This window comes from Patiria miniata, unplaced genomic scaffold (genome assembly GCF_015706575.1).
Source record: "Patiria miniata isolate m_02_andy unplaced genomic scaffold, ASM1570657v1 HiC_scaffold_8, whole genome shotgun sequence".
NCBI classification, from domain to species: Eukaryota; Metazoa; Echinodermata; class Asteroidea; order Valvatida; family Asterinidae; genus Patiria; species Patiria miniata.
The window spans coordinates 6,693,135-6,721,130 of record NW_024037075.1 but is presented as its reverse complement, the minus strand read 5'-3'; the positions used below and the strand labels follow the sequence as shown (position 1 = coordinate 6,721,130).

Genomic DNA, 27,996 nt, shown 5'->3' with positions numbered 1-27,996 from the left:
CAATATCAGCAACGTGTGTGAGATCATAATTTCAGAAGTGTCGTGAGTGTGGTGCAATGTCGAACTGTCCAATTTGTTAATTCAGTCACAAGATTAATTCATTATTGAAGAGAGGTAAGTACGGATAAGTTGGGACAGTGTAGGGGTCTGTTATCTGTTTAGTACTTAGCTTAAACATGGGGATATTTAATTTTAACTGCATAAGTTTTTATGTATTCCACGCCAACAAATGTTCGGCTCCATGTTCGGTGCGAACACTTGCCATGCAACATGTGCAAAGCTTAAAAGTAACTTAAGTTAAGGGGACAATTCCGGGTTGCCATACTGACAGCAGAGGGAGGAAGACTACTTTGTTCCTCCATGATAATAAGTTTATAGTATTATAACCATTATTCATTAATGTATCCAGATGCCACTTCAGCAGTTGTGTACAACTTGGTCTGGAGTAGCTCTACTGAGTGGAGCGCTGAATTACGGGTACCCCTCCATACTAGCGCTCCACCGATTCACCATACTTTGGTAGCACCATCACAGTAGCATAGTCAAAAACCCACGCGAGGACAAAAAGACCCCAAAAAACCGGTAAAGAGATTACAAATGAGAGAGACAGTTATCCTGGATTGATCTATACATTCTTGACATCCCATGAGACCCCTTATATTGTTCCCAAACAGCGAACATTTTGGAAAAAAAAAGGAAAATAGTCTGAAAACTTACAGTTCAATGTGTTTGCATGGAGGTTCAGTTCTTGAATTAGCTTGTCGCTGAGGGCGTCTGACGTGACGTCACCGTCGTTGCTCGATCGATCGCGAAGAAAAACAAGTCGCGCTTTATCAGCCACTGTTTCGTGTAATAATACGTGCTCCGATCCGCGCCGCGCCGTACGACAGTATGGGCTTTGAACACACCCAAGGAGCACGTATTATTACACAAAACAGTCGCAGATAAAGCGCGACTTGTTTTTCTTCACGATCGAGCAACGACGGTGACGTCACGTCAGACGCCCTCAGCGACAAGCTAATTCAAGAACTGAACCTCCATGCAAACACATTGAACTGTAAGTTTTCAGACTATTTTCCTGTTTTTTTCCAAAATGTTCGCTGTTTGGGAACAATGTAAGGGGTCTCATGGGATGTCAAGAATGTATAGATCAATCCAGGATAACTGTCTCTCTCATTTGTAATCTCTTTACTGGTTTTTTGGGGTCTTTTTGTCCTCGCGTGGGTTTTTGACTATGCTACTGTGATGGTGCTACCAAAGTATGGTGAATCGGTGGAGCGCTAGTATGGAGGGGTACCCGTAATTCAGCGCTCCACTCAGTAGAGCTAGGTCTGGAGAGTCGAGAACAATTTCAAAGTATTTCCTAACAAAATTGAAAATTTTTCTCAGTCCCAGATTCGGGAAGAGGTCTGTATACGGAAGCCATTTAGGGAAAATTCGGCCAACCGATCACCACTTACCTGCCGCCAAAAATCAAAATTTTCACCTCGCCTTGTGATTTCAACCAAGAGGAATCCAGGAAAGAGTGGACATGTGAAAAAAAATTGGTAAAAATGTGTTTTTGGAGCACATTTTGCATGCACATGTAGTGCAGATCTGAGTTGAAGCAGCCGGTCAAAACTGATTGAAGTGTCTGGAACAGCGTTACGTTATACTACCATGACGTCGCATGAGACGTCGCATGAGCCGGCCAATGATAGTGCAATACGTCATTATGAATATTTATTTTCTCATGAATATTTAGTTTATTTCAATGGATACTTCAAATACGTCCAAAGATTGATTATTGCAACAGCGATCGTGCGCAGACTAGCGGTTAAGAGTCTCGTGTATCAAGCAAGCATCCGAGGTTCGAATCTCGATGAAGTAAGTGACTGATTGATAAATAGAAATTAAGGAAAGGAGAGGGTGAGAGTAGAGGAGGGAAAGTGGAGGGAATAACCATAAAAGAGGTAACTTTTGGCGCTAGAAAATTAATTGAAAAAAGTGGTGATCGGATAGCCGAATTTTTCCGCCACTTATCCAAAAACTTAAATTTTACCTCACCTCGTGATTTTATCGAAGGCAAATCCAGGAGACTACGCAAAACTGAAAACATCTCATGAAAAGGGTGTTTTTAGAGCTCATTTTGGGTGAAAATTTATTGGAAAAAAGTGGCGTCCTTATACGGAAATCTTTTCTCAGGAAGCAATATTCTTTCCACGTGTTCTCAGACCGAGACATTTAGCTTGACTATACAGGAGGTTCGGCTACGATATTAAAATCCATGGCGTGCAAGCGCATAACTATGCATAAACATAACACTAGGATTCGATAGCGCTTAACGTCATGAATTATTTGCACGGCGACAAACAATCATGACAAATCCCAGCGACTGTTTCATGAAACACACTAGACGCACTTTGACACTTCATAACGTGCAATGCAATGCCAATGTCGGTTCTAAAGTTCACGATACTGCACAAAACAGCTACGTGTTGCCTGCGATAATGAGCTATTGCATCTATGCAGAAGTGATATAATGGTCGTTACCAAACCTTCCGTCTAAAGCTTATGTCTAGGTCTTCGCATTGAGAATAAGCGGGCACAAGAACTAGCCATAGCACTGAAAACTCATAATTGTAAATTTTCGGCCATATTGACCACCATATTGAAACGACTCGCAATGCTCGCGATTGATGACATTTTTTATCATAAGAAGTTCGTAAGTTCAACCATAGAGCAAGGAACATGGTTCAACCACTGTCGTGTCGACGTTCTCTACGCTTCTCCGTGGTTCGTTTGGTTGGCCTCTTGCGGCGATATCAATTGAAAAATCGTCGTCAACTTCCCCATGGTTTTTCACAAAGAATTCCCTGAATGTCATTTTGAGATTTCACTGGAAGAAATTTCCTTTTTGTTTTTGTAAAATGTTCACATTCTCGGAGGTCTAGAGCAAATTGCAGTCTTGCGTGATCATGCACGAGAACCGAACGAAAGCCACAGAAGACGTGCGGCCGTCCGATCCAATGTGAAGTCTACAACACACGTGGTGTAATGATATCGCCTAACAAATTTTCCTATTGGCTAACGCAATGTCAACAAATATTTGCTTTCAGCAACCTCAAAGCGTTTAGTTCAAAAAAAGATCATTAGGACACTTTGCCTCCATGATTTCTCCCACAATTTCAAACAAAAGTTTCATCGAAAATCGGTTTCCATGATGCATGGCGTCCCTAGGCTCGAAAGTCTGTGCGGCCGTGTAACTCGTGATCAACCAATAGAATTGCTTTTTGGGCACAGACATTGCCGTTGGGATTTTTCCTGGCACGCAATACCGCACTGCTTGCACACACGTGTGTGTGTATGGAGGAACATGAGACACACGGACCAGCCTTTTTGACTGCAATGAGGATTACATGACGAAGGACCCAAGCGTTCTTGGTACAACGTTCACATTTTCAAAGTACACGCAAACTGATGTTAGACCATGATGTTTTTCTTTCAGGTATTACCAGAAAGAAAAAAATTACTTGCTGATATTGGCGATTTTGACCAATTGTGATTGGAAGTCGATATTGTAATTTTTTTTTCTAAATTACAAATGAAATTGTGGGGGGTTGCATTTTATTGCTTTCAAAAATAGGGTTGGTCAGGTGACCTGAACCAAAGGTATTTTTTTGTTTGGCCTAAGTGAACCTGCATGCCGAGTTTGAGGTGGAATAATTTCTATGAAAAAAAAGAACATCCGTTCAGTAATTTTTCACTGTCAGGGAAGTATGGCCTTGAGCACAGAGTTTAGTCCAGTGCGTGACCATAGGGGCTACCTGAAAAGTAGTGTTACCCCGAATTTCAAATCTAGACTGTTTTTCCACTTGATGTTCACTATGGAAGCTACTCATCTGTTAAAAAGGTAAAAGATTTCCCTCAGATGTCTAGATTCTGTAAAATCCTGCAGTAACTTCAGACAAACTTCCTCTAAATTTCTCCTCAAAAAGTATCTACTCTTAACCGTGATAAATGTTATGTTTGTATGTTTTATTTCGCACTTTTCCTCTTCAGATTTCCGATGGCCGAATCCAACTTACGGGAAACAGCGCCTGAATTCCAACCCACACAGTCACAGTCCTACGCGCCCCAATACCAGTACACCGGTCAACAAAACTTCCAACCCTACCAGCCGTACCTGGTCACCCAGAACTATGTCTCCTCAGAGCCAGCGTACAGGCCCCGCGGTTCCCGCAGCAGGCCTTTCAGTAGGAGGGAGCGGGGCCGGTACGCCCCTAATTTCAACCAGAATTTCGGGGCTGGACATTTCCAGCCTCCCCCATTCCAGCCCCCTCTGGCCGAATACAGCAACTTCAACCATAACCAACCCCATATGCCGGAGTTCTTCGAAGCGCGCGGCCAGCGTGGGGTCGCTGGAGTTTATAGAGGTCGGGGGTTGAGGTCGCAGCGGGCTCCATTCAGAGGTCAGATTCATCAGATGCAGCAGCCGTATTTTCACAGTGGTGCGCCCTCGTATCAAGGCGACGAGCCACGCGATCAGAGCAGTGGTAGAAGTTCTGACACTAGGTGGCGCTATGACAACCCATCAGTGGAAAGCAGAAATGCGGACAAGCGCCCTAATTCGGGAAGGGGGAGGAGTAAAAATAGTGCAGCAAAGCAAAGTTATAGGTAAATGTCCTAATTACAGTAACCTTTGCATGATATTTTACCTTATATAAAGACGAGCCAATGGAACCTATATTGAAGAGTTGAAAATTACACTTGTCGATTGCATGCATTGTACAGTACATTTTCAGCATCATTAGGAAACACTGGCACAGTGATGGATTTTGGAGGATTACCAATAAAAATCCTTGCAAAAACAGATCGATGCGGAGTAACGTCATCCGATGAAAACATCTATTCATTGGCACACCAGCTTTCATCGGTTGCTGTGTGTTACCATTCAGCACTCAAGACTCAAGAACCATTGTGTTTCAAGAACATCGGTCTGGGAGCTAGAAAAGCCAATTAAAAAAATCCTGGATGTCCGCGCCGACCTTTATCTGAGCACCAAGGGTTACGAAACCACATTGTAATTCAAAACTCTGATTAGCTCTGAAGTTGAAGTGATTTGTTATTATTATTCCCTTCTCCTTTTTTTTGGAACTTTTGTTTCTATGCAAATTTTAATACAATTTAACGAAGTTTGTCTCAAAAGACTGTTGATATAATAAAAGTCATAGATACTCTTGTTTTTCAAATTGATGTATTCACATTTCCTTCCACGATAACATTCTTGTAGAAATGACGTTGCCAAAGTGCGGAATCGTCCCAAGTACGAGGGCAGCACGGAGACACAGACCGGTTCCATGATTGAGCAACTGACAGAGGGGGCCTATGAGTGCACTGTGTGCTGTGAGACGGTGCGCTGTGAGGCACCCATCTGGAATTGCCAGGAGTGCTATACAGTATTCCACCTGAAGTGCATCAAAAAGTGGGCCAAGTCCCCAGCTGCAGCGGCCGAAGGTAAGAGTTTATGCCCAGCTATTTTGCTCCCTTGGGAGATGAAATTGAGCGAAGCGCTGCGACATGTCGCAACACTGGAATATTGCAGCTGAAATTTCAAAGTAGCTATACAGTCCACTGAGAGCTTGTTTTCCTTTAAAATTGCATCACACGTCCACCATTTTGTTTTATGCTTTAACAAATTTCAAGCGGAGATCCGACGACTCTTTGTTGAATATCAGACGACTATTTACTGTACGCTGACTAAATACACAACACAGTCACCGAGTTGTGCTATAAATACACCTACGATGCATTGCACTTACGACGTGTTTTGTGAAATGATCGCAGGATGCGTCGCAGCTGTGACGCGTCGTAGGGTTACAATGAGTTTCATGAAATCGGGTGCTCGGGTTGCCAATCAGGAGACAGATCTGTAAGGTTCCGTCCAATTGGCACGTGGGCAACAATATATGCGCATCTCCAACGCCAAGCTGCATTACCGAGCTATGCATGTGCATACATGTTGGACTTTTGTAAACTACAGGGTGGTCTAAAAAAGTTTTTCAAAGGCAGTTTTCTCAAAATTGGGTAGACATTTTGATATTTGTTGTGGTGTCTGTTCGATCAGAAATGTGGACTAAGCTGTTGATTTGTCAATTTGGCTACCATGTTTTTTGTAATACAACAAGTGGTTACGGAAGACCCGATAGAAGGCGCCCGCTGAATGGTCAGACTCTTGAGATCAAGACACAGTCTCATTTTGCATTATTAATCGCCGAATCTGCTCGCATACCGTAGACCCTTGCTGTGCAAGGGGATAATAGACTAGCATAGAACTTGATGTCCAGTTTTGTAGGAAGCACTTGCCATTGTTGTCAGTGCTGGATTTTGTGGGATTTATTTTTGGTTTGCAGATTCGGATGGTTGGCAGTGCCCCATGTGCCGCAACGTCACCCTCCTGATCCCCTACGGCTACAAGTGTTTCTGTGGCAAGCAGCGTGACCCGCCCTACCACCGTGGCGAGATGCCTCACAGCTGCGGCGAAGTCTGCCGCCGCGCGCGGGCCAAGACCAACTGCGTGCACACCTGCAACATCCTGTGCCATCCGGGGCCCTGCCCGCCGTGCCCGGCGAGTATCAAACAGTCGTGCCTGTGTAAGAAGACGTCGCAGACCGTGCGGTGCGGCACGCAGCAGGTCATCCGCTGCCAGGCGGAATGCGGGAAGAAACTCAACTGTGGTGTGCATTCGTGTGATGCGGTGTGCCACGAGGGGGATTGCAAACCGTGTGAGGTGGAGATGAAGCAAGGTACGCACGTACATAAGGTGTTTACCAGAGTTGTTGTTAGGTCAGAACAAGTCAAACACAAGTCATACAATTGTCCAGCAGCCACCCAAGCATTCAAGCAGTGTCAGCAACCGACAGCTCTGCAACAAATTTCACTAAACAGTATACAAAAATTTTGTGTGGCTCAGAGTGAAATGGGAGGAATATTATCGCAAGGTAAAATCTGGACTTTCCCATTTCATGAGGCGAAGCCGAGTGTACTGGAAAAGTCCAGATTTTACCGAGCGATAATATTCCTCCCATTTCACAATTGAAAGCCACTCAATATTTGTTTTATATAACTGACATATAGATGCTTGTCATTTGATATATTTGAACTTTTATTTCAATACAGAATTGGTGGAAAATGTACTTCTCTCTTCCGAACCACCCCTTCACGAAAATGTTTGAACCCAACTCTGTAGCGCTGGCTCTTTGGAATAATGCGTGCTACGCACAACGCTGAACGTGCACACCAGCATGCATTTGCACACAAATACCGCATCATGGAACAAGAATGATCCTAACTGTTCAATAATATTTCCCCTTCCCCATGGGCGAATGGGACTTTTTGAGCCGCGGCGTGAATGGGAGCAATAATGAATGTCACGTGATGTGCGTTCCACCAATCAAATGACAAGGATATGTGTGGCAGATATATAATGCGTAACTTAACGCCGTGTGTAGGACTTATGCAACAACTTTGTTGTGCATCTGCGCAATGAACTTACGATCGATTTCATGAAAATTGGCACAGCTGCGCAATGTTTTAAATAATCTACTCATCTTGGACGAGGATAATAGCAGCATTTTCAACGGCTGTTTCTGTATGATTTTGTTCGGTCACGAAACAGTCATTGAATCACCTCCACCCGCCATTTTGAAAATAGTTTTGCCCGAGTTCCTTTGGAGTCTTGCAGCAACTCTAAAAATGCTGTCACAACTAAAATATATGGTCATCTACCTCAAAAACACAACTATGATTGTCTTGTATCAGCCTTGATCAGTTGTGCAACGACAGGTTCCAAAACGATCACAATTTGCTAGTAAAATAGTTCATTTGCAGGCGCTACACCACAACTTGCACCACCTAAAATGGTTGTGCAAGTTACGCCACAGTCACGGACCTAACACTCTATTAAACTTTCGTGAAATGTGTCGTAAGTGAATTTTTTGCGCAGCGTGAAATGTTACACGACTTGTGCAATACATTTTGGCGCAAGGCGAATTATGCCACTGCGTAAAGTTTTGTGAAATTGGCTGCTGACATTGCACGTGGCATGATCTGTATTTGGACATATTTGGACATATTGAAGGTATTCTGTGTTGTCCATTTGACAGAGTGTTATTGTGGCAAGGACTCCAAGGTAGTTTTGTGTAGTCTTGGTGACGATGGTAACTTACTACAGGAAGGCCCAGCCCAGTACCCATGCCAAGCTGTCTGCGATAGGTAAATTATTGAAAACAAGATTTCATTTTTTTTCATTTAAATGAGGTTATTCTTATTTACATTTTTACCTTAAAGATAGAGTACCAAATCATTTACAGCTATCCAAAATGTAATTGACAAAATTATTGTCGAAAATCTTACTTGGTTAAAAGATGGGGATGGCACTAAACTCCCTATGAAAATATTCTTTCTGACATGCTGTCATTTTGAAGAAACCAATAAAAGAAGGCCATTTCCAAAGATGTGTAAAGTGACGCATTTTTGGAAATTTCTGTCAGTAGTTGGTTTGTAATTCGGCTTCAAGCGAAAAAAATGCACAAATGACAAATGATCTATCCTATCTTTAAGAAGTGTGAAAAAAAAATTGTTTTCATATTTCATAATGCATGAATGACAACTGAAAATTGCTCATCAAAATGTGCTACAGAAATTATGTTTAGAACAAAGTATGAGAAGCTGTTAATTATGGTTGAAAACATCAATTTTGTAGTAAAACAAAATTGATTTTTCAAATTTTAGTTCTATCTATGTGGTATCAGAGCTTGGTTTCAAATCTCAATTCTATTTCACAATGAGGGATTCTGTTCATTTTGTCGATGTGTAAGTAGAAAATTGCTCTCCATATGCATGTGCAAGTACTGTAGTTTTACAGTAGTTCTTGTTTTTTTCTAATATTGTTCAGGAACAAAAACTCTGTTAATGAATTATTGTGTTGGATTCAGGGGGATCTTTACAAAGCTTCTTTACAAAAATACCAACATGCTAATGTTATGCATCGGGTCCGGTTGACCAGGCCAAACGGACACAAAACATTATAGATATCAACCGATTCCAAGCCGAAACCGATCTGAACTCCCCAAATCCAACCCGACCCAGCCCAACAAAAATTCAAGCAAAAACTGACCTTAACCGACCCAAAACCGAATCAACCTGAAAAAAAATAATATATCAGCTTGGGAAACTGCGTCTGCTTTTTGTGCCTTAACTTAATACCTGCATCGTGGGAAAATCGTCTTCTCTCAGTAAAGAATCATGCCGTACGGTATGGTGAAGACTGATACGTTCCCTACTGGTGGACCTACACGTTATAGACTTAGCGTGATAAACCGCAAACCACATGCACATTTACGCGGTGGATTGAATTGGTCGTACCACTCCTTGCTGTATGGTTGAACTGGGCACAGTAACTATGCAATGACATGGCACCGTTGTGAATTACCGAACTGTTTGGTTGGGGTTTTTTTGTTTGTTTTTATTTCGGGTTTTTCATAAGATGGCTTACCCGACCCGAAAATCGCAAACGCAAACCGACCCTACCCAACTGACATGATGGAAAAACCAACCCGACCTGGGTTTCGGGTCGGGTCCATTTCGGTTTCGTGTCGGTTTTGCACTAACATTACTACAAGTACGGGCTACTAGAAGTACGTTCCTTTTACTTCATAAAGACATCCCCATTTCATCCTAGAACCCTATCCTGTGGCAACCACACCTGCAAGCGACCCTGCCACCCTGGACCCTGTGACCTATGCCCCCTGACCCCTGACCTGGTCACCCGCTGTCCCTGCAGTCAGACCAAGTTGTCAGAACTTACAACCCACGGAGAAGTCCGCAAGACATGCCTGGATCCAGTGCCGACGTGCAAGAATACGTGTGGCAAGCCGCTCAAGTGTGGTGGAGACTGTAAGTTTGAAAAAAAAATTGAAAAAGTTTGTTTTTGACTCAGTCCATTTATTACAGAGTTCAAGCAGTTCGGAAGGTAGTCGAACTGAACTGTGAAAGCTTTCTCAAGAGCTGAAACATTCTTGATACCTTGTTGACGGATCCAGTAAGAAACGTGGACCATTACTGATACATATGAAAGTTTGTAACTGGCTTTTCAGGGGATGTTGTCTGATAGCTTTCCTCCTATCAGGAGGATAGCTATTAAGACTGCAGTTCCTGTAAAATGACTTGATGCTTTGAATTATGAAATAAATGACAGCTCCAAAACTGCGTAGACTTGGGCTACTTTATGGAGTGAAAAACCTCCAAATATCCGTAATACTAAAACCCAATCGTAAACAAAAAGTCTTCTGCATTTCTTTGAATTCAAAAATCATTACAAATCAGAAGGATTTGCTCTGCTTTTTTGAGAAATTTCATCAATTTGTAACCGTGTCTGAGTAGTACACCAGTTTCTCTGATATCTGATGCCATAGTAATTTGAACAGGTTTCCATATTTGTAATACTGCTATATCAAGAACTTCAGCGATTCCATCTCACCCATTGGTCCCTGTATCACCCCATACCTCCCTGCCAGTTACTAGCTGTATTTCCCAAAATGCCTACACTCTGTGTGGTTTTATTGATTTATCAGCATGGAGCACATTCGGGCAAAGATTACGGTTACCCATATTGTGACTTAACACTTGAACGCAGGATGGTTGGACTACTCTAGTCGACTATTTGGAGCCTTACCATGGAGCACGGTTCCATGGATGGTTACCAGTAGCTGCGCATAATGTACATCAGAGCCAGGACCCAGATGTTTTGTGATGATGTTTTGACTATCATTTGACTGGAGGCCTTTCACTAAAGGGACTGTCACATTATATGCGATCTCATAGGAGACCTTACGGCGACCAAAAATATTTCATAAATTTAACAATCGCAGCGAGGACGCAAGAAAATGACAACTTTCTGTCTCAAAGAAGCTCAAGCTAAGCTCATACTGTGCTCTTCCCGCGCTTACGATGCGTTCAACTCGCTCTCTATGCGCCCCTGTCAAGCTCAATTGTGACCTGTTCTGTCAAAATCAGACTTTTCTGGGCATAAGATCAAAAATGAGATTGTTCCATATTGTTAAAATATGTTCTTTTTCCTTAAAATAGGTGGCTTAATTTTTGAAACTGGTCATTCCTGTGCAGAGTTATGCTATTTTGAAGTTCATTGTGTCGAAAATTAGAAAACGGAGAAAATGGCCATTAACGTCTCAAAACAGTAATTTCTTTAACTGATATACCTTAACAAATCATCAAAAATATATTTAGAGTTCAAATTAGGGTTTCAAACTTTTATAGTATACTTTAGACATGTTCAGGATTACAAATATGCAAAAATTTGAAAATGGAAAATAAATCACACCACAGTGTTTTTTTGCCCTATCTCAATTTCAACCTGTGCCCAGAAGCATCTGCTTTTGACAGAACAGGTCACAATTACTCGATCTAGTCGCTGCCGTTGCGCTGTCTCTGCGCTCACACTACACTCTGCTCGCTGTTGATACGTCCTAGTAGCTCGCGTCACGCTCTCTATTCGACCAAAAGACGCTCATGTGACGTCACTTGCGCTGTATAAATACCACGACAAAACGGTCAATACACAGTCCAGTTTCAAAATTATTCTACAAGTTCATCGCAGTCGAGTTACTTTCTCATGGAGACTACATCGACTGCCTTGCGCCTATAGGCTGCCTCAATGCCACTTCAATGTCGCACGATTCACGCTCGCACAGCGCCCGAGATGCATCATTACGACGTCCTGGCCAGGGCGCAGAGGTGTTACGATTGTTTTGAGCATGTTCAAAGACCTTGGCGCTCATCGGAGACCATTAAGACTCTCTGGCGCCCATCTGGCGACCTATGTAGTTGTCGCTGCGATCTAGTAGTTGTTTTTGCGCCCCAACTATTTTTCAAGGACGCAGTGAGAGTGCATATAAGATCGCAGACAGTGTGACAGGGCTTTTAACCCTAACCTTCCCAACTCTGTCCCCCAAACCAACTCCATCAAAATCCATTGGTTGATTTCAGCAGACAAGTCATGTATACCAAGTCCATCAAAATCCACCTATAGCAATGGTGGATTTGTGGGGGTTTTGGCGGATTTGGTCCTGAAGCATTTTGAGAAGCAGAGTCAGTGCTGGATTTTGACAGACTTGGAACTGTTGTTAGTACTCAGTAGGGAGTTTGGGTTAATAGTGCACAGGCTTAAGTTTCGTCACAAATCAACCACTAATCCACTAATGGTCCTCGCTCGAACTTGCTCATGATCATGATCAATAAATACAATGTAATATAAAGTAGTACAGATATTAATGGGTTAATCTAATTCTTAAATGTCCATTTCAGATGTGCACACCTGTAAGCAGCCATGTCATGAGGGCGACTGCCCCGTCTGCCCTCTGAACTCCACGGTCCGGTGCCGTTGCGGCCATCGCATGATTGACGTCCTCTGTCGCGAACTCGTCAAGGCGTATGACCCGCTGACAGGCCAGGTGTCCATGATGTGTGACCGCAAGTGCCCCAAGAAAAAGGATTGCGGGAAGCACAAGTGCAACGTCAAATGCTGTGTGGTATGTTATTAAATGTTATTTAATCTAATATTGTTTGTGAATGAAAGTGCAGGCATGCAAGTTTTCCTTGTTTTTTTACTTCTCGTGAATGCCATTACAAATTGAAAAACACTGTACAAAGTCTGGTGTGCTTTGGAATTTCCTCGTTTTTTTTTCTAATTTCCCAGTTGCATGCCTGTAAGTGGCATGGGTGGCTGGTGTGTAAAGTGCTCACCTCTCACCAATGTGGCCCGGGTTCGATTCCCGGCTAAGACCATATGTGAGGACCTTGCTGCATTCAGTCATCAACACCAGTGCATGAACTACAGACATTGCGAAAATGAGAGCAAGTCCCCCCTGAAGTGTGCCACAGTTGTATCCTGCTGCAGTTGGAGACCACAGACTCTGAGGCAGTTTGGCCTTGAGACTTTTGACCTGATGGATCTTGCTGCACTGGGCGGGCTTGTCATTTTGACAAGTGTTGCATGTTGCTGCGTTCAGCAGGGTGTCTAGCCAAATACCCTAAAGGGTTAAGGCTAACGTAAGATTTCTGCTTCTGTATAATAGTTGACAATGCTGTTTCTACACAGACATGAACAGTTTCAATCGTAGCCACATTTGAAACTGCCAAAAGCCAGACTGCACAAAGCACTGTAAGCACACTTGTAGCATACTACAAATTTGACTCATCAAATCAAGTGTTTGTTTTCAGGCCAAGGAGCACAACTGCAATCAGGTCTGTGGTCGGATGCTGAACTGTGGTCTCCATCGATGTGAGGAGATGTGCCATGCTGGCAACTGTGTACGCTGCCTCAATGCCAGTAAGTTGTATCTTAGTGCTGTGCTTTTTTGAATAATTTAGCTTTTTTTTCTTCAACTATTCAAACTTGGGAGTATTGGCAGTGCTACCCAGGAAATTCGTCATACGTCACGTGCATGCATTAGCTGGAATACGGTGCACATGCGGTACGCTCGGAATTTCCTGGTAGCGCTGCCTAAGTTCCCAATACTTGATTAGTTTCATCTAGTTGACAGCAACCTCTACTCGCACGGCTGCTTTTAATACTTCACTTAAATTAAAGTCCAAATCCAGTCTTGCCCATGACTATGAGTAACCCTAGCCTCTTGAGCAATTTTACTAGAAAGTTTCCTGAATCCGCCAAAATCCATAAATTTTGTCATGCAAAAAATGTACGTGTCCTGAGTCCATTAGAATCCACCAGTGAGTCCATTAGAATCCACCAGTGAGTCCATCAGAATCCACCAGTGTAGTACACATACCTCATGCACACCAAACATATAGCCAAGGAGTTAAACTATTGAGATCTTGAATCCATCAAAGTCCCCCAACTTTTTTCAATATGGAGGTATTTGGAATCCACCGAAATCTTCCAAAACAGGGGTGCTGATTTTGATGGGTTCAGGTACGTTAGGGTTAATATGCATGTTTTTGTGCCTCCAATTGCCAGGTTTTGACGAGTTTTCCTGCCACTGTGGTGCCAGCGTCATGATGCCGCCCATCCGGTGTGGTACCAAGCCTCCCGAATGCAGTGAGCCATGCGCTCGACGGCATGACTGTGAGCACCCGGTGCGCCATACCTGCCATAGTGAAGAGGTCTGCCCGCCGTGTGCTGACTTGACATCCAAAATGTGCATGGGCAACCACGAGGTAAGGCAATAATTTGTTGGTTTTATCATCTCAACTATATTGAAATTGCTATTTTTCACTTTTCAAATTTTGAATTACTTACTGCCTGGACCCGGAGCCAGTCTGCTCGCAAAGCGGATATGTTTGTGCCCAAAACTTGGGTGCTGTGGTCCAATGGTTATGGTGTTCGACTCATGTGCCGTGGTACATGGGTTCGAATCCTGACCATGGGAACATGGTGCCTGTGTTCTTAAGCAAGGCACTTTACCATTATTGCTTCGTCCTTCGGATGGGACGTAAAGCCGTAGGTCCCGTGTGTTGTGTAATGCGCGTTAAAGAACCCAGCAACACAACACTTATCGCTAAGATATGGCTGCAATATGCGCCGCAGCACCTTGTAAACCCTTATAAGGTGCTACATAATGGGTCATATATTTCTCATAAATTTCATTTACCTGTCTTTAACAATAGACATAATTTCCAGCGCCTTGAGTACCTAATTGTTGGTAGATACGTGCGCTATATAAGACTCCGGTATTATTAATATTAAAACAAAATCCTTTTTTGAGAGGGTTGCAGACATCCAAAAAAGTGAAAAAGGATCCTTTTTGGTTGGAATAAAAACATAAAATTGAAAAGGTATAAGGAGAAAAAATTAATTGTTGGAGAGCATCGGGAACGCAACTTTAATCAAATATCTTGATTTTCTTCTTCTTGATCCATTGTAGAAGAGACACAACATTCCATGCCACATCAAGGATATCTCATGCGGCCACCCCTGTGGGAAGAAAGTGCCATGCGGAATGCACATATGCAAGATGATCTGTCATAAGGTACATTCAAATCAGCCCAATCAGAAAGGGGAATTGGAAGTTTCCAAATTTAGCCAGTTAATCCTTACAGTGAAGCCTGTTGTTTGAATAACATCTCCCAAATCACTTTTCTAATTTTGATATTAAAGTTACGCAAAGAAATTGACTTGGGGGGGTTTGAACCTACGACCTCTGGATTGCCGTTCCAGTGCTCTACCAACTGAGCTTTTGAGCCGTATGATGCCGGTTCCTCATTTTGTCAAAGTCTTTGTTCAAGGGTGCTAGTCAAAAGCCATAAACTGTATATGCCATGCAGCTAGACTAAGGACCAGACATTCATGCGTGCAGAGCCACACGATCAATCATCTGATATATGCTAGCATGCACATTTTATGCCAGCCAATCGGAGTCGACTTTAGAAATTGTGATGCCATTTCGATCAGAAATGTAGACTAAGCTGTTGATTGGTCAATTTGGCTACCATGTTTTTGTAATACAACGGGTTACCGTGACCCGATATAAAAAGCGCCCGCTGAATGGTCAGAATCCCGAGGTCAAGATGCAGTCTTGTTTTGCATAATTAATCGCTGAATCTGCTTGCATACAATTTGGTCTGGTTTTGAAACCAAAATATCCTGGCGTTGAATATTGTCAGGTCAGGGAACCAGACGGTTGACTGCCATAACTATAGCCATGGCGTAAACAAAAAAAGTTCCCACGTAACAAGAATATTTCTGAATTTTCATCAGTGCCCTATATGATTTTTTAAAATTGGCAAATGTTTATGCGGGCATGGTCAGTTGGAATAGGCCAATCCATAGACTAGCTGTACACTCACCGTGGCCCCCAATAATGGAAGAAGCATTGTTCCAGCTATCATTCAGAGTAACAGTCATGTAACCTGTTGTGTCCATATTGTGACTTGAAATATCCAGGGTAGCTGTGAAGCCTGCAAGCAGCCCTGCCTGGTGCCTCGCCCAGAGTGTGGCCATGCTTGCTCCGCCCCTTGCCATGCGGGCTCGCCCTGCCCACCCTCCCAGTGCAAGACCAGGTTTGTCATCCGTTGTGCCTGTGGGAACCGCTCCGAGACCATCCAGTGCCTGCAAGGTGGAGATGACGTGAGGCTGACGGAGGCATTCCAGAGGTACACTTCATAATTTACGCATATTGACTAAAATGAGGGCACTAGTGAACATCTATGTGCCCTAAGGGCAGTAGTAAACATCTATTGGCCCCAAGAAGCTGTGTCTGGTCAGTAGTAGGCTGCATATCTCATGATACATGTAACAAACTAGGATGAAGGCACTAGTGACCTATTCACCCAGTGCTATAAGTGACAACAAGAAGGCCATATTTTCCTTCACATCATGTTCTGAAATATTAAATGGGAATGAGGGCACTAGTGAACATCTAAGTGCCCTTCGTAGTGTCAGTGACCCCATGAAGGCCCAGTTTTCACATCTCAACATTAATATATTGACCGGGATGAAGGCACCAGTGAACTGTTTGATCCTTCACAAGATTGAAAATTGGCATTGATGCTTTTTCTTCAGACTGGCGACGTCTACCGTGGCCGGACAGGGCAGCCAATCAGGACAAGACGTCGACATTAGCCAGCTGATGGCACTGAGAAACAGCAAAACACAACGACAGTAAGTCATACAAAAGCAACCCTCTCCCCCACCCCCTCCCTATCCCCTGTCCCACACCCTGTCCCCACCCCTCTGCCACCCCCTCTCCACCCCTTTGCCACCCCCTTTCCACCCCTTTGCCATATCTCCCCCACCCCTCTGCCACCCCCTCTGCCACCCACCCCCTCTGCCACCCCCTCTCCACCCCTCTGCCACCCCCTCTGCCACCCACCCCCTCTGCCACCCCTTCTCCACCCCTCTGCCACCCCTCTGCCAGTCCCTCCCCGCCAGCCCCTCCCCACCCCTCTGTGACTCCCCCACCCCTCTGTGACTCCCCCACCCCTCTGTGACTCCCCCACCCCTCTGTCACCCCCACCCCTCTGTACCCCTCCCTCACCCCCTTCCCCACCATTTCCCCACCCCTGTATTTTTATTTATTTATTTATTTTATTTCATTCTGGTAATGAAACCAAGGATCCCTCAAAAGTGCCTTAAGCACTGTAGCCTGAAAGCCTGAAGAAACCTGTAGAGAGAAGACAATGAAAAGATATTAAAGTTTTAGAGGTGGGAGGAAAAGCCCAGAAGAATATTCTGGGGAAAACCCACGGAATCAGGTAGGGACTGAAAACCCAATCCACATTCGAACCCGGGTCACAGCGGTGGAAGGCGAGGAAAGTACCACTGCGCCAACCTGACTCCCCCAGTATGCTCTCTCTCTCTCTATCTCGCAAATAGGCCTTCCCATAACCAACAAAGTCACATCACAGTGAATCAGGTTTACATGCGGGATATGAGTCTCATATGAAGTACGGTTTGTTCAGTACACAACCAGAGTCACGCAGCTTGCTTTTAGGTTTTATGTATTGTCAATTTGCTGCCAAGTGTCCATTTTAACTCCCAATACTTGGAGTAAGCATGAAATATTAAAACCAGATGGAAAATGTATTACCCCTTGTTTTCCCATTGCAGATTGGAATGTGATCAACATTGTTCCATTCTCTCCAGAAACAAGTAAGCATATTTCATCTTTGAATACTTACTACTATGATATAACCTGAAATGCTAAGTTGTATTGGTCTAGTACTGACCCTTTAATTTTTTTATTTTTTTTTTTGTTTTGTTTTGGGGTGGAGGTTTTGGGGGGGGGGGGGGGTAAAAGTAAGTAGTGTTACATGAAAATGTGTCTCGACCTATTACTTTTTGTGCACATCATGTATCAGTTGGAAATCCTTGTCCTGGATTTTTCTCTTCACAGGCGACTTGCTTCAGCCTTACAAATCAAGGATCCAGACTCTGCCAAGTTTTCACCGACCTACAATCCCTTCCTTAAAGAACAGGCTAGGTAATGTACAGAACATCTTCAGGCTAGCATTATATGGGCAATTCCATGGTAACTCACGCTACATTTAAAGGAGGGTCTTCTATCAACTCTGAGCTGTTATTCAATAAAGTCAAAGTATTTAGTGAGGATTTTTCTCACAGAAGATGTTTTCCGAGCACAGAAAGTCTTTTCCTTAAGACCAGTCCATCTCCACTGTATGTCAAAATTATTTACCTTAAAGTTACACTTAACAAGTGTTGACTACTGTGATGTGGGATATGACGTTTTGAACACCTGAGGGTTGCAGCAGTCAACAATTGTCTTGTTATACCTCTGTTTAAGCTTCTTTGGGTTTTGTTTGACAATCGAACGTCGGCTCACATGCATGTCGCGTGCTAGAAACAGCTGATCGTCTGCTAGTTCGCTGCTCCCACTCATGTGTGAAAACATGGTGAAAATTGCGTGGGTACCAACGATACAAGCGTTTTGCATCGTACGTATCGTACGTACTAAGTCATAGCACACTCCCTGTGGGATATCACGTACTTGATATCCCACAGGGAGTGTGCCATGACTTAACACGGGATCATTCTACAGTATTTGAGACAGAGGTGTAACAAAGTTGTGTATACAAATGAATACAAAAAAATCTTGTAATCAATCCTTTTGTCTTAGCAATATATTTAAGACAGCTTACAGTACCAAATACGCCAATAGGTTTAAAGGATTTTTGTGGGATTTAGGAAGGTAGGGCCGAAAAACTATAATTTGGAATTCATATTGTGCAAATTCCTGCACAGAGGAGGATTTTGGAGGGAAGTAAAATAAAAGCAAGTTAAGTCTGTCACAAGCCAATATGGCCCACCAGGCTGGCGTTATACATGTATCTGGTTTCCTTAACGTGAAACGACAGAATATTTGTATTCCCCCTGGATGGGATGCCAGCCCATCACACGTTACTCCCCAACTAATGCTGGTGTCATATGAAAATCGGACTCGTATGAAAATCGGACTCTTTTTCCCTTTTATTGGTTAAACCCTCTCACGTGACCGGTCCCTCTCCTAATTATCTATGCATGAGCATGGGCAATACCACCAATGAGTCCGTATTTCATAAAACCTAAATTCATGCTACACCAGTACCCATTTATACTTGTCGGTAAACAGAGGCAAGTGGGGATGAAGTGGCTTGCCCAAGGACACAACATTATGGCCAGCAGCTAGATTCGAACCCCTGACCCTCTGATTGTGAGTCCCATACCCTAACCATTAGGCCACTCTGGGGGGAAGGTTCATAGCAAAAATGGTCTAAAAGTACCTGCCCTGCCAAGCCCTGGCACTCATGTTTGTTTGTGTGTTTTCTCAATTTGCAGGAAGAACCCTCAGTTGATAGCCAACATCATCAAGGAGTTATCAGCATTGGTCACGTCTGCACAATCTGTAAGTCTTAGCATCAAACATGTGTAGATTCCAACAAAAATACTCGTTACCAAATGCTTATGTTTGTAACCCTACATTCATTGAAAGTTCAAACATATTTCAGTATGAAAATGGTTTTAGAAATCCTGAGAGACTTAAAGAATATACAGGGTGTATAAAAATTTTTTAAAAAAAACGCAGATGTAAACTTTAGTTATAAAAAAATTGATTAAACGTTTTCAAATAAGTTGAAGATCACGTGAAACCGCCAATGTGTCCTGACTGAGCATTCATTGTTATTCTGTCAAGGGTCAAAACCTGCACTGGGCCAAGTTTGTGCAAAAGTAACTGGTTGCTTGCTGGTTTGTTATGCAAAGGTAATTACGGTTGGCGATATGCCACGTCGTGCAGAGCTGTGTGTGGAAGGAGGTGGTGGCCAAGTTGAAGGCATTGGGCCATGAGAGATTAACTTCAACAATAAGAGTGGTTAAATCACTGCGTCAAAATTGAATAAATTGTTTAAAAGAAAAGGACATCTTCTTTCTTTAAATTCAGCTGTTCAACACACCCAGAATACCAGTTACCCTTTTGCACAAATTTGGCCCAGTGCAGGTTTTGACCCTTGACAGAATAACAATGAATGCTCAGTCATCCGTGGCAACACACACAATCAAGGTATCATTGGAAAGAGGACACATTTGCGTTTCACATGATCTTTAACTTACTTGAACATTTTTATTATATTTTTTATAGTTTACATTTACATTTGGGTTTCCTTTTTTTTTGGATACACCCTTTATAAGAACTAAACTTTTTTGTTTGTTTTTTGTTTTGCTGTTTTGCCACACCCCAAATTTCCAGAACCAAGTATAAAACTCATGGTGTATGTGTCTACCATATTTTTTTTTCTCCAATTGAAGTCACAGCCAGGACGAGTGGGGTCAGGAGGAATTACCTTTTTTCTGTGCCGAGCCTTTAATTCATTAGCACCTGTACTACATTGTAGTACATTGTGTTTACACGCTGAAGAATCAATAAAACCATATAGTGCTCCGGCTACAATCATGGGTGTTGCCAGGATTTTTCTAGAGGTGGGCAAAGCACATTTTCCCCCAAAAAATCCCTAAAATGTCCAGCATTTTCCCGATTTATCATTTTTTCAAGGGTGGGCAGGGACATTTGCCCTCCCCTTTTCTTTTTTGGGCTTGTCCGGAGGGGGGGAGGGGCAAGCTTTCCCTCCCCCCCCCTCGCGACGCCCATGGCTACAGTGAGTAATAGACGGGGCGGTTTTGGGTGCTACAGTGTCTAAAGGGTTAATAAATTACTAAAACAACAATATACTTCATTTTCTATATCCATCATTGTTCCACATCAATTGATAACGTTCCCATATCTTGATTTGTGTGAACTTTGAAGACTAGGGTCTCAAAAACGTGGCGGTTAAAAGTTTTAGTACAATTAGATGTAGAGTCACAGCCTCAGAGAAGTAGACCATAAACTGAAGCTCCCCTCCCTCCTTTACAGTCCAAACAGCCTAGCCGTAGCCATGCCTTCCCAGCTATGAACCAGATCCATCGCCGTGTGGTCCATGAGTTGTCTGAGATGTACGGCTGTGAATCACAGAGCTATGACCAGGAACCCAAGCGCAACGTGGTCACCACTGCTAGAAAGTAGGTTATTCAAATCATTTCAGTGCTTTTTATAGCAGAATATGACAAGGAACAATCTTTTACCTTTCAGAGCAAATTCTAAGTGCGTGTTTTTATGATGAAACCCAGGATTCCTCAAAAAGCACTGTAGCTCGCAAGCCTGAAGAAACCAGTAGAGAGGAGACAATGAGAAGGAATTACAGTTTTAGAGGTTCTAGGGATTTCCATATCCCACACATACGTACTGCTAAAGCTAAAAAGTTCATTCATTATCAGGGCCCCAAATTTTGGAACTCATTGAATCAAACTCTTAGAATTGTCAACAGTAGGCCTTTATTTAAGAAGAAGCTAAAGTCTCTGCTTATGGAAAGTTACAATAATGCTTAATGCTTAATTTTAGTTTTACTTATTATTTGCTGTGAACATATTCTTCTTATGATTTCCCATGTAGGTTCTGATTGTACTTGATTTGTTTTGTCTTGTCCTGTTTGTGTTGGTCCCTTGTATATGTGTGTTTGTGTAACTTAAAGTGTACTTCATTGTGTAGTTAAGTTAAAGGTACAAATGTATTTAATATATATTTTTTTCTACACATAATGGACTTCTCCACTTGACAAGCTTGCTTTTTGGAGAAGCCCACCGCTTAATCTTATCCTGTTATCTAAATTATTGTTTTAAACCGTTTCCCTTCAAAATGATTAAGTGGAAATAAATATGAATGAATGAATGAAAAGGGATATTCTGGGGAAAACCCACAGAATCAGGTAGGGACTAAAAACCCAATCCGCATGTGGACCAGGGCAGGAATCGAACCTGGTCCATAGAGATGGAAGGCTAGGAAAGAACCCACTGTGCCAACCTGACTCCCCAAATGAAAAATATTTTTCTCCAGCACTTCCAGGCTTAAATATGTTGTTTTTGTTTTTATTTCATTGTTAACAATAACCAAAAAATGTTAAAAATCACTTCATTCCAATGTTCTGTTACTGTTTGATTCATGGCTTCTGACCAACATCCAGTGAACCAACATGTTGACAAATTGGAAGCGCTTCAACCTAGGGCTCAGTAGCTGAGTTGGTAGAGCACCAGCCCAGTTTTCTTGAGGTCACAGGTTCAAACCCTTCTCCAGTCATTTTCTTTGCCCAACCTTGTTTCTGTTCAGTACAGAAATCTAGACAATTTCTAGTAAATTAATCTTTGTTTATTTGTCAAGAAGTATTTGATTTACTCAGTTTCATTGCTTTTCTTGTTTATTGACAAAGAATTGGTGTTGGTTTTTTTCCGCCTTCCCTCGACAGAGGCACATGCTTCATTCCCACGGTGTCGCTGTCCACCGTCATTGATCGGGAGACACACCCCAAGGCCCCGCCTCCAATCGTCCACACCAAGCACGAGACACCCAGACGCCTGACGTAAGTTCCACGCTCTGCGAATTTTGCCTGCCATGTGCCTGCCCTTCCTAGCAAGGATTTCTTGACGATGACCCTAACTCCTCTTCGTCTAAGTTTCAACGACTGTTTTGAGACCGAAAAAAAATCGTACACAAACAGCCGTCGTAAATGCTGTTATCCTCGCACAAGATGTTTAGATTTGAAAAATATTGTGCAGCTATGCCAAGTTTCATGATATCGATTGTAAGTTTATTGCACAGCTGCGCAACAGATTTGTTGCACAAGTCCTACGCATGGCATAAGTTATGCACTGTTTCCTGAAATCAGACTCCAAGTATGCAGCTGCAACTAAAACCATACCAAAATCTTTACAACAGATCGTCGTGTTCAATTTGCATCCCCTTAACCAAATACCTTGCGCACAGAACTCGAATGCCCAAACCAACCTATAAAATGTACAGTCCATCATTTGTAATTTGTGCATTTTGTTCGTTTGAAGCAACAAAAGTTCTCAAAAGCTAAAGAAGGGTGCTGAACAACTAACCTGATGAAGTTTCTGCTCAGCTTCAGCTGTGTATTTTGAGAAAAACAACATTCTAGGATCTTGATTTCAAATCAAAAGTTGCTGAATCATGTTTTGAATTGGGCCTGAATTCAGCGTCCGATACACGATCTCATTGAGCCGATTGCAGCTACGCGATGTCCCGCACTGATTCGTGTCAACGCTTGCGGGCGCTTTGCCGAATAAAAAAAAAACGAACTACTAATGGAAATTTCCAACGATGCGTCTTTAGATGCATAGTTGGAAAGGACTTCTTTCATTGATTTCTTCAAAATGACAGCATGCCGTAAAGAATCATTTCACAGGGAGTTTAGTTCCCTTACTATCTTTCAACTAAGTATTTTTTTCAAGAATAATTATGCCAGTTACTTTTTGGATAGCTGCAAATGATGGACTGTACCTTTAAACAACTCGCCTTCAATTACAACAAAATACCCAAAGTACAGAAATCAGGTCCCAACTTCAGCGCAAGCTGTAATCAAGAACCAAAATTGTTAAGAAGACCAGTTCTACAGCGCTGCTTTGAACAGGGAATCTTAAGGGTTATGGCTAGCTTGAGCTGGTCTATTCAGATTGAGTGTAGCTGCTCAATATCGCCCGGTGGACGATCGCTAAAGATGCGTTACCCCGTGCTATTTTTGATTTTCCTAGCAATATAAAACTTATTCACTTTTGAGTGAGATATCGAATGAAAAAAATCCACTGACGTTTAGTTGTGGAATTACTTCTTCACAAAATTTAAATTGTTAGCTGCCAGACAATAATGAATGCCCCTGATGGGCAAAATTGGAACAGACTAGTTATTTTTTGTTAAAACAAAACAGACTAATTGAAAACACATTCAGAAAAAAAATCCATTTTATGAAGAGCACAAGGTTATGCAACTTTAAAAGTAATCGATTGATTGATTCTATGTGTTTCTTTAGGTCCCTGTCTAAGATGCCCCGGCCAGAGAGTCCCACCAGTCCCCCGCCTCAGCCCAAGGAGCCCATTGTGGATAACAGTGAGGTCCCTGACTCCTGGGAAGTCAGATAGTTCATCATGGCAAATGCTTCCCAAGTTACGCATGCACAAATCCAAAGGATATCGCATTGAGTTGCACATGGAAGACACTGCAGTTTTTGGCTGCAGATATCAGGGCGGAGCCAGGTTTGGCCCAAGAGAGTGGGGGGGGGGGGGTTAGATGTCAAGGGGGTTAACAGGCATGTGTTATGTTTTTATGCATGATTTTCCTATTTGGGGGGGCTAAAGGGGGGAGGGGGTAAATCCCCTAACTCCCCCTATCCCCACCGTGACCCACCGTCACCCTCAGCAGATCTGCCATTAGCAGATCTGGGGAGGGGGGGTATGGGTTACAGCAACAGCCCCCCCCCCCCCCCCCCCCCCCCATTTTAATCGCTGACTACAGGCATGCAACTTTTCCTCAGATCCACTGATTTCCTCTGTTTTTTTACTTAGAAAAACTCAAGAATGCCATTACAAATTAAAAAACACTGTACAAAGTCTTGGGTGGTTTGGAATTTCCTCTTTTTGTTTTCTTCTAAATTTTCAGATGCATGCCTGTTCAATGTTATAATACTTGTAAAATGGGCCAAAAATAATGCATGCAATGCTACAGTTCCTAACTTTTTTTTCTGAAATTGCCTGAGAATGAAGGGGAAACTTTCCAGGGGCATGCCTTTCATGCCTTCACTCATTTAACAAATTTGCAGACAACAATTATAGATTTGCCGACAGAAATTTCGAATAGCGACGGCCCTGCTTTCTGGATACTTTGTCATTTGGCCTGATGATGTGTACCGGTACTTGTTATGTCTTGATTAGGGCATGGAGAAATTCTCCATGATTAGGGCTGTGTATCGGGACCAGGTACCTAGATACCAGACCCCTGATGTCGGGAACCTGTTCAATATTATGGAATCAAGCATCCGTAATAAACTTTACTTACTACTCAGTAACTTCTCAGACAATGAAACAAGAAAGGTTTGGAATGTCATTTTCTGAGGAATTTTCCAAATGAAAGCCAGGCTACATGGAAAAACAGAAAAAAACAGATTCACGTTTATGACGCGTACCAAAATGCAATTTACACCGTAAAGCTGGTAAAGAGCTCACTGTACACACTTGTATTTTTCTGTATTGCCATACCGATGTGATAGTGTTATCGTTCAGACCTTTATGACCAATGAGAACAGCAACTTTCCGAGTTTTAGATTTTGGAGTTGAGTTTCTTGACGAGTACCTGGGTACCCAATTTTTTTTTTCAATCGGGTACCCGATTTCTGTGCCACCCGTAAATACTCAGCCCTACTCTTGATTGACACTATGGAATTGATACGGTTGTATCTCTGATAACTTATTGCAGTAAAGCCTTTTTTAACAGAAAATTGGTCCGATTACGGTGTAAAAATTATGCAAAAAGGGCAGGGTTCAGTTTCCATTATCATTTAATGATGCTTTCATAAAAGAGCCATTCTAAAACAGATTTTATTTTTTGTAATCAATCAGAAGGATGACTGAGTTGAAACGATATGTTTCCTGTTTTTTTTTTGGTTTTTTTTATTATTCATTACTTTCTTTTCAGTTCTATTAATATCGTTATTATATATTAATTATCCAGACAATGTACATCACCTAGAAGTCTTGTGGGTGATCCAAATATCAAATAGCCTAATGTATATATCAGCACCTAGAAGATTCCTGTTTATCCTTGCAGTTAAAACAATTAAAATATTCAAAATTTAACTATTTCCTGAGCAAATATCCAGGAAATATGCTGAAGACAAAAGTTGGAAGTTTCTATGTAATGCAGGACATAAACAAATTTGTTTTCCGGTTTCTATTTCGCATTGTTTCCCTAATCGCTGTTAATTAAAGTTCATTTTAAAAAAAATGGACATTTTGCTGTTTCACCAATTATGGCAGTCACACACAAAAAGGATGTGGTCTTCCCGTTTATTTACAAATTTTTTTCATGTTATTGTCAATCTGTGTACAATTGGGCATTTTGTTTGTGAAGTTTGGGAAAACTTTGCAGCCTTCAATCTCTTGAAATAGGTGTCCTTCCAAACTTGTATCTTGGAGATTCCCACGGTCACATATTTTTTCTTTCTTTTTCCCCCTGTGTTTTTTTTTGTTGGCTCCCAATAATTATTTAAATTAATTATTTAAGTAATTATTTAAAAACCTGTTCCAAATTCTAAATTTCGTACAAAGGTTCTCCTTTTTGTAAACTGAGAGAGTAATCAATAAAACTCAAAGGGTATTACAATTCTGTTGCCTTTTTTCCCTTTTTTTTCTCAAATTACATATTTAATCTTGTGCGACAAACATTAAAACCATAGGAAAAACATGACTAGTGCTGACTGATGTCCTGTTTTGAATCATTTTGCAACAGTATTTTTAGTTTAATAGGGCCTCATTTTGTGGGATGGGGTGATATATCTCGCTTTTGTCTCTCCCGGCCCCCTCCATTTTTAATCATATCCACTCCCCCATTTTTGTAACCAGGGCCTGCAAGCTCCCCCCATGATGTTAGTATTGACCACGCCCGAACCAAAGATGTCGATCAGAACTCGCAAGGTGAAAAGTTGTGGTAGAAAAAGAGCGCCAATATACCTTTCTTAATTTTGGAAGACCGTGCAGCAGCAGACCTACATAACGAAAAGCGGCGAGCGCCACCTTGTGTCCATTTGTGGATTGGGTTTTCAGTCCATGTCTGTTTCCCTCCGAATATTCTTCTGGGGTTTTCCTCCCACATCTAAAACTGTAATTTCTTCACATTCTCTTTTCTTTACTGGGCCCGATGGAAGACCAGTGGATTCCACTGAATGGGCTACCCAGTCAAAAATAAGAATGAAATAAATTGTCCTTGCAACTTGTCTATAGCTGATCCAATTTCCATTATTCTAGGGATCACGCAATAAGAAAAAATAGGCGCACAAAGAGTATACTTTCCGTGCTATTTTCGTGTATTACCCCGGAAACTCTTTTCTCTATTGCTGCTTTTTTTTCTAGCAACACAAAAAAGAATTCTCTTTTGCATGAGACATCGAATAAACAAGGTCCATGTATAGCCATGCCATCATTGAAATGATTTAGTTTATAATTTTCGAAATATTTGCTGCCCGACTTAAATTCGGTTATCGCACACCAATTCCCCCTTACTTAATAACAAGCAAACGTACTAGTTGATAATTCGCCAGGGGAAATGAATTTTGTTGACTGAAGAGTATGGGCAGTACATTTTTAAATGTTTTGTATTTTGAATAAGCCGAGCGTCCCGCTCTCGACAGTGTTGCAAAAATCGACCTACAGGTGCACAGACTGTTCAAGCCTTTAATTCAACTTTTCAGTTCATTGGCATGGGAAAAATAATTTCATGTAATTTATACAGCAGCTCACAACAATGTTTTAGTTATCGATAATCCCCCCCCCAAAAAAACCTGAAATCTTTTTTTTTAGGCCTGAATCATCTTGGCAGTTTTGCTGAAAAAAAAACGAACCCTGAAAGGCGCTTGCATGAAGTTTTTCGTTTGTAATCGTTTGTAACTCGTACTCGTACTATATCGGCCCCAACCAGTATCCAAGGCGCCGACGAGGGTTAATTCTTCTGAGCCGTCAAAAGAGAGATTTTGTGATAGCACCCAAACTGTACTGAGTACTGACGTCAACTTGCAACATCATTATGTACAAATAAACCAATGTCTTATGTTCCTGTACCTAAACGCAAGTGAAGTGAGATGCCCCCCTCCCACCCCCTCTCAGTATTATGAGACTGTTATTAATTGTAAAGATGTCCCACTACCATTCAAAATTCGGATAAAGATAAAATAATAAAATATACATGTAATACAGGTTTGTAAATAACCAACCAACTGAGTGCCCCCCCCCCCGTGGAAAATGAGGACCTCATAATTAAACCTCCGAATTGGCCCCAATACATACACCCTGCCCGATCACGCCCGTCAGGTAATTGAATTTGTTTCACTTTTTCT

General features: G+C 42.2%; 1 protein-coding gene across 1 annotated transcript; it reads left to right on the top strand.

The window, feature by feature from the left end:
• The first annotated feature begins 10 nt into the window (after nt 1-10).
• Nucleotides 11-24,377, top strand: LOC119719422 (transcriptional repressor NF-X1-like). Its single transcript, XM_038188861.1, has 18 exons — nt 11-114; nt 4,042-4,656; nt 5,273-5,496; nt 6,393-6,785; nt 8,145-8,253; nt 9,722-9,936; nt 12,364-12,587; nt 13,279-13,387; nt 14,036-14,235; nt 14,943-15,047; nt 15,962-16,170; nt 16,580-16,678; nt 17,627-17,668; nt 17,913-17,999; nt 19,352-19,418; nt 20,922-21,067; nt 22,345-22,458; nt 23,926-24,377. Exons 2-18 carry the CDS (start codon nt 4,049-4,051, stop codon nt 24,032-24,034), a joined length of 3,060 nt encoding a protein of 1,019 aa, XP_038044789.1. The 5' UTR covers nt 11-114; nt 4,042-4,048; the 3' UTR covers nt 24,035-24,377.
• Nucleotides 24,378-27,996: the final 3,619 nt, after the last annotated feature.

Coding starts and splice junctions, on each gene's coding strand:
- LOC119719422 (XM_038188861.1), top strand. CDS start 4,049: ATGGCCGAATCCAACTTACGGGAAACAGCGCCTGAATTCCAACCCACA. Junction 9,937..12,363: donor GCTCAAGTGTGGTGGAGACT/GTAAGTTTGAAA, acceptor TGTCCATTTCAG/ATGTGCACACCTGTAAGCAG. Junction 17,669..17,912: donor TCCATTCTCTCCAGAAACAA/GTAAGCATATTT, acceptor TTCTCTTCACAG/GCGACTTGCTTCAGCCTTAC.